This window comes from Penaeus chinensis, chromosome 7 (assembly GCF_019202785.1).
Source record: "Penaeus chinensis breed Huanghai No. 1 chromosome 7, ASM1920278v2, whole genome shotgun sequence".
In the NCBI taxonomy this organism is placed as follows: Eukaryota; Metazoa; Arthropoda; class Malacostraca; order Decapoda; family Penaeidae; genus Penaeus; species Penaeus chinensis.
In genome coordinates this window covers 10922845-10935344 of record NC_061825.1, presented here as the reverse complement: position 1 = coordinate 10935344, position 12500 = coordinate 10922845, and the positions used below count along the sequence as shown (strand labels likewise).

Sequence of the window (12500 nt, the reverse complement as noted above, 5' to 3'; positions counted from 1 at the left end):
TTATTATTATTATCATTATTAGTATTTTATAATGATCAATATAATTTGTATTATTTTATTATTGCCATCATTATGTTTGATAGTTTTTCATTATTTTCATTACTATTATTATTATTATTATTATTATTATTATTATTATTATTATTATTATTATTATTATTATTATTATTATTATTATTATTATTATTATTAATATTAATATTATTAATATTATTAATATTATTGATATTATTGATATTATTGATATTATTGATATTATTGATATTATTGATATTATTGATATTATTGATATTATTGATATTATTGATATTATTAATATTATTAATATCATCATCATCATCATCATCATCATCATCATCATCATCATCATCATCATCATCATCATCATCATCATCATCATCATCATCATCATCATCATCATCATCATTATTATTACTTATTATCATTATTATTATTGCTTTTTTTATATTTGCTGTTGTCATCATCATTATTATTATTGCTATTTTTATTGTTATCATTATTATTATCATTATTATCATTATTATCATTATTATTATCATTATTATTATCATTATTATTATCATTATTATTATCATTATTATTATTATTGTTATAATTTTCATTACCATTGTTATTATTATTTTCATTATTATTGTTAGTATCCTAATCGTTATCTTTATCATTATTAGCACTTAGTATCAACATCATTATCATTATGTCATTGTTAGTATCATTTATATTGTTATTACTACTACTGCCATTATCATTATTTTTTATCACTACTATTATCATTATCTTTACTATCCTTATTATTATCATGTTTTCGTGCTGTTATCATCATTACCATTATCGTCATCGTCGTCATCATGAGTCGTTATCTCTGTAATTACCCTTAACATCATTACTAATATTATGATCATTATCTTCATTATCGTCTTTCTGACAGACACTGCTAGCGCATCACGGTGACCTGCCACTACACATGCACACGCGCACAAACGCACGCACGCACGCACAAACGCACGCACGCACGCACGCACCCCCCCCCCCCCCAGCCATATTATATTTACATTATATATATATATATATTATATACATATATATTATATATATATTGATATTTTTCCAAACGGCTCTTTGGTAATAGCTTGGAGGGATCTCATTCGAAAGTTGCAATTAGTTAGCGGCCTGGTCTCTCTTATTTGCTTTGCTTGGGTTTCATGACTCGTTCGGCTCCTGAAATTTCATCTTGTCGATATTGTGGGAATTTATTGGCTCTATCTTTGTTTGATGATTTTATTTTAATATTTTCATTGTTTCTTTTACTTATATTATGATTATTCATTGTTCTTTATTGTACCGACTTTTTAAATTTTTCTCTTTATACTATTAATTATTTTTGATTTGACAATTAAACTGTTCTACTGGTTCACCCTCTGATTGAGGTTAAAAGTATTTGAGCATTACTGTTTAAAAAATTCCATACACGACCACCTTATGCATGTAAAATATTTTTTTGATTGAGGGATAAAGGCAAAATGCTTCCCACAAACGTACTCCATTTTTATTATTCTCTAAACCATCTGCAACATCATCCATACAACTTTTTATTAAAACATAAAATATTATAGGGTACAAAAATCATTAACATATTACACTGGACACCAGGGTATATGCAACATAAGCATCTAAGCGTCTAAAGGCTGTTGAATTCACATTCGCCATGCATTGCTATCCCTTTGAAATATATGAATGGCAGTGAAATTTGTTTTATATCAGTTCATAATTACTCTTCATTTGAGACAACCGACTCATTTACAAGGAAACACATTCAAAGAAGAAAAAAATAAATTACAAACACTATCTTTTTTGGATCATTAAAAAGTTTCAATAGATAATTGCCTACTCATGAATATTCTGTAGATTTCAGTAGATGAAAAGAATGTTTCATTAATCTGCATAGTTATGTTATGAGTATTTTGGGATTTTGTTTCATCAAGCAGCATAATTTTTAACCTATTCACATTACTTAGACTGATTGGCACCATAATGGATACAAGGACTTTTAACCTTTCCAGCTGATAAGTATATAAAGATAATGGAATAACTAGATAACCAAATAATAATGTAGATAGAATTTGAAAAAAATCCAAAATAACACCATCATAAGTTTTGCACCACCTTATGCAGAGAACTATCTTTGAACCAAAAAGTTTTTTTCCTTGTACTGCATTGTGAAGACATCAATATCAGTGACATCAATCCCAATACACTTGTACCATTTAAAGGTGTTGAGATTACAGAAAATACCTGAAACTCATATATATTGAACTTGGCAAACATTATTTATATTATATAAATCATCGTCATAGTTTTCTAATGATGTAAACTATTTGTATTTACGTGTTCCTTACATTTTCCTTTTTGAGGATATGATATTCTTGAAAAGTTTCTTGACTTACATATACTATTCTTTATTTTACTTCAACACATTTCTATATCTGTGTCAGATACGTCCTCACCATTTTGCACACTAAAATCTATTTCTTTTTCATAAATATACATCATTTAAACATAACAAACCCTCTTTTCACGTGTCACTACTTGACCTTGGTTATTTCTCTCAGTTATTAAGCAAAAGTTATCAAAAAGGTTAGGAAGTTCGCAATATCTCATTGTTTGCACTTTCGCAATATTTAACCCATTACACTTCATATCTTTTGCCTCAGAATATATTCTTTTCATATTTTCTAGCATATGACACTTCTTTCCTTGTCAAGTGCAATAGCACATTATTAGGAAGGTCTTCAATTATGAATCTTGTCGAACACTGTAAACATTGTCACATATTCTCTGTTCTCCATTTATAACCTCCAAAACTTGAGGAAAAAAATTGCTCACAAATTTGAAAGCTGCATATTTTTGTTCTTGTCTTGCAACAAAGCATTATTTATATCCCTCTATTTCAGAAGTTAAACCCTCACCTCTCAGCAGCCAGATGTGTGAGATAGTGAGTTGTGACAAGGTTAAGTTCAGCAAGAGCATAGTCATGTGTTAGGGGCAGACCGGACAGCTGCTGTGATAGGACCTGTGTGGCATCAGTTCCCTCACCTACAACAGCTCTCAAGACTCCCACAACCACTCGGCTCATCTCTGATACACACAGTCTGGAGGGGGGAAATGGGATTAAGGGTTAGAATATATCATTTAAATAGAGAAATAAATGAATTAAAAACAAGTTTAATCACTGACCCATTAAAATTTTATTTTGCTTCACTGCATTTAATAAAGTAAAACAAGAATAGCTTCCTCTAATTAATGATTATTAATAATATCCTCCTAAAATACAACAAATCCGAATAAGAATTATCATCTCTGTTATTAAACTATGTAACTAAAAAGGATATAATATGTATGTGATAGTGGTAATTTAAAACACAGATGAAATTATATAATCATAATTAATTTGCCTACAATTTATATGAGGAGAAACTGATATACTCAATAAATTGGCTAATATATACTGCCTCCTTATGTAAACACAGCATGCCAAATGTAATAAAATTCACACACCTGTGTGTGGCAGTGTGACATTTGAGGTTGTTAAGCCTGGAGCACAAAGCAAGAAGACGAGGTCGCAACTGTTCAAGCTTGGCAGGTGTTGGATCTGCAGACTTCTTCATGTCTTCTACTACTGAACAGACATCAAGGTAGTCAGCATAAACGCCGCCTCCAATAGCCCAATCCACGACACTACTACGGACTCCATCATCGCAAAGTTGGTCTAGGTATCCATGTAGGTATTCGTGATCCTCTGTAACAGAGTCATAACTTGAGAACAGAGTCATAACTTGAGAACACAGCAAACATATTTGAAATAACGAATTTGTGATTACCCAGGAATTCAGTAGCTATTTTCCATATTTCAAATAACTTTGATATATCTTGCAAGTATTCACTGAAAGTGTGTATGCATAGACATATGAATATATATACATATATATATATATATATATATATATATATATATATATATATATATATATTCTACAACCCTTTGAAATTAATATCATAGTTATCCTAAATCAAATATCAATCAAACAATAAACAGAATGTCATACCACCCCAAAACTTACCATTTATGATTGAATTAGGAGCAATGGTATCAACAATAAGTACATGTGCACGGTTGTAGTCGCCTGCCTTCAGAAGATACCAAGCTTCCTCATCAACCCTGTGAATTTGATTTGAATTAGTGAAATACTAAGTTTTGTGTGTATATATATATATATATATATATATATATATATATATATATATAATGTACATATACATACATATACATACATATATGTATACATATACATGTACATATATATATTAATATATATACATATATATAATATATAATATATATATATACATATGTATGTGTGTATATATGTATATATATGTATGTATATATGTATATGTATATGTATATGTATATATGTATATGTATATGTATATGTATATGTATATATGTATATATGTATATATGTATATATGTATATATGTATATATGTATATATGTATATATTATATAAGAAATACATAAAAACTGAAATGATGCAATTGTATATTATCTACAATTAACCACAGTAAACACTGTATTATGAAAAACCAAAACCATCTTTTGTCCTTACATGTCTAATGCTCGAGCTTTGGTGGCTTTGGCTTGATGTAGCCACTTCTGGGGTATGCGCAACTTCTCAAGTACAAATCTCTCCCTCATACTGTATTTGGGATCTGACTCATCTTCTTCTCCAACAGCTACATGTCGTCTCAGCAATTCCTGGACCTCTCTACTCCGTCTGGAATGTTGACCACAATCTTTATTTACAATCTTGGTCTTATAATCACTATAATATCATAGGTTAAATAAAGTTATGTATGGAGGGGGGAGAGAGAGGGGGGAGAGAGAGAGAGGAGAGAGAGGAGAGAGAGGAGAGAGAGGGGGGAGAGAGAGAGAGGAGAGAGAGGAGAGAGAGGGGGGAGAGAGAGAGGGGGGAGAGAGAGAGGGGGGAGAGAGAGAGAGGGGGGAGAGAGAGAGGGGATAGAGAGAGAGGGGATAGAGAGAGAGAGGGGATAGAGAGAGAGAGGGGAGAGAGATGGATTTCACAAATCTCTCAGCATCCTAAACTCTGATTTCTGGCAACCTCCAGCCGCTGGGCACAGGAGTCTGCTACATGCAGCTGAACTTCCCACTCTACGCATTCTTATGCGTCACCACACATATGGCTGTACCCCGCACACCATGTGGTTTATTATGACAGCTCTACACATGACCAGTCCGTAAGGGGTTAAGAGATATGAACTAATTTTGTCTTATATTCATTATCTTCAGACAAGATTTGCAATATTTCCATTATCAACACAAAAGTATTTTATAAATCTCTTCTGAAATCTCTACTGAACTTCTCCTAAGATCTCAAAAACTTATAAAAAACTAATATAAGTATAAGAAATTACTAACCTCTCTTCATCATTAATGTTCAGTAGAACAAAGACTGCCCAGTGCCAGTTCCCTGCTGACTCTAGAAGGGCTGCCATGCTCAAATGCAAATTGGCACTGACTTGCTGGGAGAGATGAGAATAACCCAGACTCTCTAGGACACGCCACAAGAGCCAGCTGGAATGCAAAACAGAATCAATACATGTCCTGCTATTAGCAGGAGGAGGAGTCACAACAGACCCAAGATATAATAATTTCTATGTAGATGGCATATATAAACAAATATTATAATGTATAAAGAGCTAAGAATCAGGTAGAGTAGATACTTGACAGAAGTTTAATTAGGGAGTTCCCATAAAAACAGTAACAAGATCTCACCTTACTGATACATCGACAGGGTCAGGTGTTATAGTTGCTGGATTAAGAAGAACCTCCAACTGATGCATTGGATCAGTGAACAGCTTCAAAAGGTGGTAACAGACATCATAGCTAACTGTAACAGTGGATTTTAATATAAGTATACATACCAAGAACATGCATTTTTACCTTATAATGAATTTCTGATGTGGAAATAACTATATGCAATGAAGTCACTGAGTAATTTCCAATTATTGAACAAACATAAACTTCAAGACTACATGTTCATACAATCAACAAATAAAAGACAAAGTAACATTACTGAGACCTTAGACTAAAAGTTTTTTGCAATGTCATGTAAAATTCATCATAAAAAAACAATGGTCACACTTTTTTTAGAATAGTACAATATCCACAAATGGATCATTTAAAAATATTTCATTCCAAAGAGTTACTTTCATATTCAATTACTATTAAATCTTAAATACCATTATATATAGCCTCATTTTCCTTAAAGAATTACATCAGTTTAACAAACCAGAATTCTTGATATAACATAACTACTTTCCTACAATACTGACCTTTCATCTGATCAGGTAACGCTTGATTCATCATGTAAGGTGGTAAAGGCAGATCACAATAACTTGGAGAATCACCCTTTAGACCAGCAGCTTGTTCGTACTCTTGTAATGCTTCTGCTATTGTTGCTGTGGCTGGACATACATACCTGGAAATATATAAATTAGGAGTAAATATCTTAATGGATGTCTATTACAAGTGGAAGGAGTGATGCAAAGTAAATATTCTATACAACTGAGAGCCAGGGAGGAAGGGAGGGAGGGAGCAGGAGAGAGAGAGGGGGAGAGAGAGAGGGGGAGAGAGGGAGGAAGAGGGAAAGAGGGAAAGAGAGAGAGAGAGAGAGAGAGAGAGAGAGAGAGAGAGAGAGAGAGAGAGAGAGAGAGAGAGAGAGAGAGAGAGAGAGAGGGGGGGGGGAGAAAGATGGGGGGGGGAGGGGGAGAGAGAGAGGGGGTGAAAGAGAGGGGGGGAGAGAGAGAGAGGGGGGTGAAAGAGAGAGAGGGGGTGAAAGAGAGAGAGGGGGTGAAAGAGAGAGGGGGGAGAGAGAGAGAGGGGGGAGAGAGAGAGAGGGGGGAGAGAGAGAGGGAGAGAGAGAGAGGGGAGAGAGAGAGAGGGGGGGGAGAGAGAGAGGGGATAGAGAGAGAGAGGGGATAGAGAGAGAGAGGGGATAGAGAGAGAGAGGGGGGGAGAGAGAGAGGGGGGGAGGGGGAGAGAGAGAGGGGGTGAAGAGAGGGGGAGAGAGAGAGAGGGGTAAGAGAGAGAGGGGTGAAAGAGAGAGAGGGGTGAAAGAGAGTCTTTTTTTTTTCCCTCTCCCCTTTTCTTTTTTTCCCTCCCCTTTCTCCTCTCCTTTTCTCTCCTCCTTTTCCTCCTTTTTTTTTTTTTTTTTTTTTTTTTTTTTTTTTTTTTTTTTTTTTTTTTTTTTTTTTTTTTTTTTTTTTTTTTTTTTTTTTTTTTTTTTTTTTTTTTTTTTTTTTTTTTTTTTTTTTTTTTTTTTTTTTTTTTTTTTTTTTTTTTTTTTTTTTTTTTTTTTTTTTTTTTTTTTTTTTTTTTTTTTCTTCTTCTTTCTTTCTTTCTCTTCTTTCCTTTTTTTCTTCTCCTCTCTCTCTCCTCCCCTCCTCTCCTCTCTCTCTCCTCCTCCCCTCTCTCTCTCTCTCTCTAAACAACACCCCCCAAACCCCCCCTGGACCCCAAACCTCCGACACCCCACCAACCAACCCCAGTCCTTGGGATCTATGTGTTGGCACAGCCATCCAAAAAAAAAATATGCGTGGTGGAGCCATTATGGCAACTTTGCCCCCCCCCCTCCCAATCGAAAAATTCTGCAAAAATACCTCTGGGCATCCTGACCAAAGCAGGTTTGGGCTAACAGAAGAGCAAGATGATGATCACCTGTAGGATAAAAAAAAAAAAAAGACCAAATTAATGAAATTACAATGACACTAATAAAAAAATTCAACAAAATATTGACAATCCAAACAAGATACTTCAGTGAAGAGTGAAAACAATAAAGGAACTACAGCAATACCTTTATCCTGGGCAAGGACACAAGCTCCCGAAATCTGTCGAGCTGTCAGGTGCGCAAAAACTGCATCTAAGTAACTTTCTTCATTCTTTTCATCATTGAGAGCAACTTCCACTTCCTCCTGAACAGCTGCACTGCTAACAGCCTCCAACCACAGGCTGAGGGACTCGACTCTAACCCGTGAAATAGCATATTCACTTTCCCCGTCTGAGGGGAAAAAATGAAAAATTACGTTTTCCATCACATGCAACAATTCCCACACAACAAAAAAGCCATACACCATAATATGACATTCCTCTGAAAATAATTCTTTGACAAATTGTTCATGTAATCCACAGTCAGCTCAATCATGTGCAGACCTCACCTCAGGGTGTACAACACACAGGGATACCATAATTGGAATATTAATTTATCTCCCAACAGGATCAAAAAGACCATGGATTATAAGAACACGCCATACTTTACATCATAGATAAAACAGCTCTTTCTTACTCACCAGATTCAGGAGAGTAGAAATCCAGCCTTCCCCAGAGTGCAACACATAGATCAAATATATTTGATACAGTGGGATCCTTTTGTGCAAAACAGGATGCAGTTTCAGCTAGTTGGTGGAGCAGTTCTACATCTGCTACAGGTCGGAAATGAGGACATGGTGGTTCAGTAGAATCACTAATCTCGTCACAGGTTACAATGCTGTATTCTAAAACACGTTCCAGGCTTGCTTCTGTTAGATACTGTCAGAAAATCAAAACCATACATCATTTTATGAATTAATTTTCTTGTATGAAATACACAACTATAAATGCATGACTTCTAAAATAGGTCCAAATTTGCATGTTGTTGCATTTCTTTAGTCTAGTCTGCTTACTTCAAATTTAAGTCAATCAATAAGTTAATATCTCTCCATATAGATTGGCCTACATTCCAATTACTCAAAATTGCATTTAGTAAATGTTTTCTTAACCCAATGCCGCCGGGGAAAATGAAAAAAAAATGGGGAAAATGCTGTGCCCATTTTCTAGATGGCTCTGCTAGTGCTTAGCCACAAAGGAGTCAATTAGTAGACCTTGTGACCATACGCGATTTGAATTGGCGGGAAAAACTTATTTTTTACTAGTGCTATGAATATCAATGGTGTTATTTTTATTATAAACATTATAATTATTATAATGTTTTTTAATATTAGTAACAGCAAAATAAGATAACGGAAAATATTTCGTAAATCAAAGAAAAGGGTGAACGGGCGAGATGGTCAGTACTCGTAACTGGCTCACTGGTGACTTAGTACAAGTATAGCCATCTATGTGTAAAAACAATCAAACAAGTACTAACAGTGGGCATAGCGCGTGTCTACCCATCGTACCCGTTGGCAAGGGGTTAAATTAAAGCTTCAACCATAACAAAAGCATCAATATATTTACATTAATGCATAATTGTTGTGCATTAACGTGGATATATTAATATTTTTTTACATTACACTAATAAGAACAGTATACTATATCTTTAAGTGTTAAAAAATATTTTTTTATATAATACTCGCATTCAAATGAGTATATTCTAAATTATAATTTTGTGAGGCTTGTTGCAGGGTGCTCCTAGCTATTCCAATACTATGCACGAGCCCCACGGGATGAGCAACATCTGCAAAACTTTAATAATAAGGAAAGGTGTAGGGGGGCTGGTTCTGACAAAAGGCCTCCAAGCAGGGACATTTCATAATACTGATGTAAGTACTTGCAAAGCCATTTACATTGTAACACAATCAATAAACTAAACTCACAGTGGAAACAGCATGTACGTATATGACATCCATGATGCCAATGGGTTAAAAAGTGTTGTTTCGAGAAAAAACAAGATTGTGTAGATTCCATTCATGAAACTTTCATATGCTTATCACAATAACTACAATTAGCTCAAGAAGCTGAGTGGCTTAAGAAAAAAGACCATTTGTGAAAAGCTGCAAAGTGAATCCCAACCTGGGTAACCTGAAATTGCATAAATGGAGCTGCTGCTTGCCTCAGGCCACATATATTAGTGATTCATTACATGTAAATGCTTTACATATGTCCACATGTCTATATCTGTGCATATATCATGGTATGTAAATGTGGTACGATAATGTATGAATGCATATACAGGCGTGTGTATGTGTAAAAGTCAAAAGAGCATACAGGTGAACTCAATTTCAATCCCCCTACTGCAACCCTCCATCAGGACCCTAATGAATACATGTGATTTTTAAAACAATTTTTTTTTGGTGCTAAACCCACAACTAAAGTGTCAAGTCAGATATTTTTGATATCTACTGTAACACCTATAAGCAACAATGATATGGAGTAACAACTCACATGAGGACTTTGATGGACTGTGTGCAATTTCTCCACAGACAAGTTGTACCTGCAAATGGTTGAACAATTTCACATGAGAAAAATTAAACAAATCTTATCTGGGAAATAAAAACCAAGAAGTCACAACTCAAAAAAAATCTTACTATTTCAGGAGAATCATACACGTGATATATCAATTTGTTTAAAATTAAAGGATATCAAAAGAATGTTACCAAGCATGATATCATAATATCTACATAAGCAGCATTTCTTATTCCATCCTCACCTAGGTACATCTGATGTAGCCGTCATTCTAGGCTGTGAATGAACAGATCCCATGAAGAGGAAAGATGCAGGCGACGGCATGGACAAAGCATTTTCTTTCAAAATTCTTAGGTCATCCTCCTCTTCCATCAATGTTGGCGTGAATTTTGGCCCAGCATGAACAAACCTCCAACCAGGACCCCAGCCCACTCTGAATGACCGACCCATGAAGGCTCCCATGTCAGCAGAGAGGTGGTCTTTCCCGGCAAGGAGGGAGGACTCAAGTGGCACAAGAGCAGTTTGGTGCTGTGGTGGTACGTGACCAGACTCCCTGCCAATGTTACTCCCACTTTGTAATAAAAGGTACTCTGAGCGAGGGTCAAGCAGTTCTGCACTTGGGCAAGACTCACTCTGTACATCTGTGCAGAAGAGATCATATTCTATTAGAAAATACTTAAACTTAAATTACCTAAATTAATGACAAAATGCATCTTACATACAAACTTTATACATAAGACGTTATAATACTGCACTACAAAGTCGAAGAGTAAACTTAGACTAACTGGCTTTAGGGGGTGAACCCAAGGTGACAGGTTGAGGCTGCAGTACAGTTTTGGGTTTTACTGGTTCACTGGGGATGGGACTAGCTGTCATTCTCTGAGTCTGATTCATGGAAATATCTGTTGTCAGATGAAGTTTTTTCACAGATCCTGGAAAATAGTATATATAAAACATATAAATATGGACAAAAGAGGAGTACAAAACCTGTGGCAAAGACAAAAAGGTGGGTAATGAGAATATGAAAGACATGCAATATCACCTGAGAAAAAAAAAATGAATATACTTTGGGGTCATTTGAAGTAAGGCAAAGCAAGAAAAGAAAATTTACCAAAACCCACATACACCCAAAGGGTTACTTGCCTCGGGGAAGCTGTGGTGTTGGAGTCGATTCTCTGGTGGGTTGCTGGGCCTCTTCTTCCTCTTCACCTGCAAACATCTGCCACTTGGCCAACTGGACTGTTTTAGGCACAACCCTGGACACAACTGTCAAACGCTCAGCACTGGGGGAAAGCACAGTCATGGCTGCACTCTCCTCTGGAAGTATTGAAGAGGGTTTAGTATCAACACTGAAAAACTTTTACATTTCTAATTACAACTCTAATACAGGCTGCTAGAGACTGAAATTAATTTGCTAAAATCTCTTAACATGAATGTATGGATTGCTAAATTACTTACTTCAAAGAGCTGAAAAAGAGTGATAATGACTAATGATATTCAATTATTACTTATTCTAGTGATTACCTGCTTCCTTGGCAATATATGAATCCATCTGTTCTTCCTCAAAGGCCTGAGTATCTTGAAGTGATGGGCTATCAAGGTGCCTTGGCTGCATCATCTAGGGAAGAACATTGTATGTAAATAATTTTCAAATCATTTTCATCTACATAAGCAATATCAATAGCTCTGGTATGCACATTCACATAATCATATTTCAACCCATTCTATTTTCTCACTACAGATGGTACCCTAACATCTATCCATTGCATTCCAAACTTACTGATTTTGTGGGGAGACTGGCCATGACCATATGACTAAGGCCAAATTGCGGAGGTGAGGTCAAGGCAGTGGCAGGGGGGCCAGATGTCCGCATGGGAATAGGAGGGAGCTGTGCAGCTGTAGAGCCGAGAGCAGCTCGGTGGGTGGCTAAAGGAGCGGTCACATTTGTTTTAGGTGGAGATGTCACCATTTCCTCCTCGTCATCTTCTTGCAAACCATATTTGGAGAAGTGTTTTACCTGTAGATAATAAACAATGTGTTGTGTTTTTATTTTAAAAAAAGAAAAAAAAGAAAAGAAAAAAGTAATGTGTCTGTATGTGTATGCCTATGTGTATGTGTATGTATGTATGTATGTATGTATGTATGTATGTATGTATGTATGTATGTATGTATGTATGTATGT

At 35.2% G+C, this 12500-nt stretch overlaps 1 protein-coding gene across 1 annotated transcript in view; it reads right to left on the bottom strand.

The window, feature by feature from the left end:
* Nucleotides 1–1548: 1548 nt before the first annotated feature.
* Nucleotides 1549–12500, bottom strand: part of LOC125026800 (nuclear pore complex protein Nup98-Nup96-like) — a 30033-nt gene continuing 19081 nt past the window's right edge. The window contains exons 16-32 of the mRNA XM_047615401.1: nt 12099–12335; nt 11843–11936; nt 11462–11635; nt 11104–11250; nt 10563–10959; nt 10298–10346; nt 8446–8683; nt 7953–8156; nt 7759–7816; nt 7621–7657; nt 6433–6619; nt 5873–5987; nt 5516–5671; nt 4686–4853; nt 4137–4234; nt 3574–3814; nt 1549–3167 (exon numbers count right to left, since the gene is read on the bottom strand). Coding sequence (XP_047471357.1) covers nt 2981–3167; nt 3574–3814; nt 4137–4234; nt 4686–4853; nt 5516–5671; nt 5873–5987; nt 6433–6619; nt 7621–7657; nt 7759–7816; nt 7953–8156; nt 8446–8683; nt 10298–10346; nt 10563–10959; nt 11104–11250; nt 11462–11635; nt 11843–11936; nt 12099–12335 — 2787 coding nt within the window. The 3' untranslated portion in view covers nt 1549–2980. The remainder of the gene's footprint in view (nt 3168–3573; nt 3815–4136; nt 4235–4685; nt 4854–5515; nt 5672–5872; nt 5988–6432; nt 6620–7620; nt 7658–7758; nt 7817–7952; nt 8157–8445; nt 8684–10297; nt 10347–10562; nt 10960–11103; nt 11251–11461; nt 11636–11842; nt 11937–12098; nt 12336–12500) is intronic.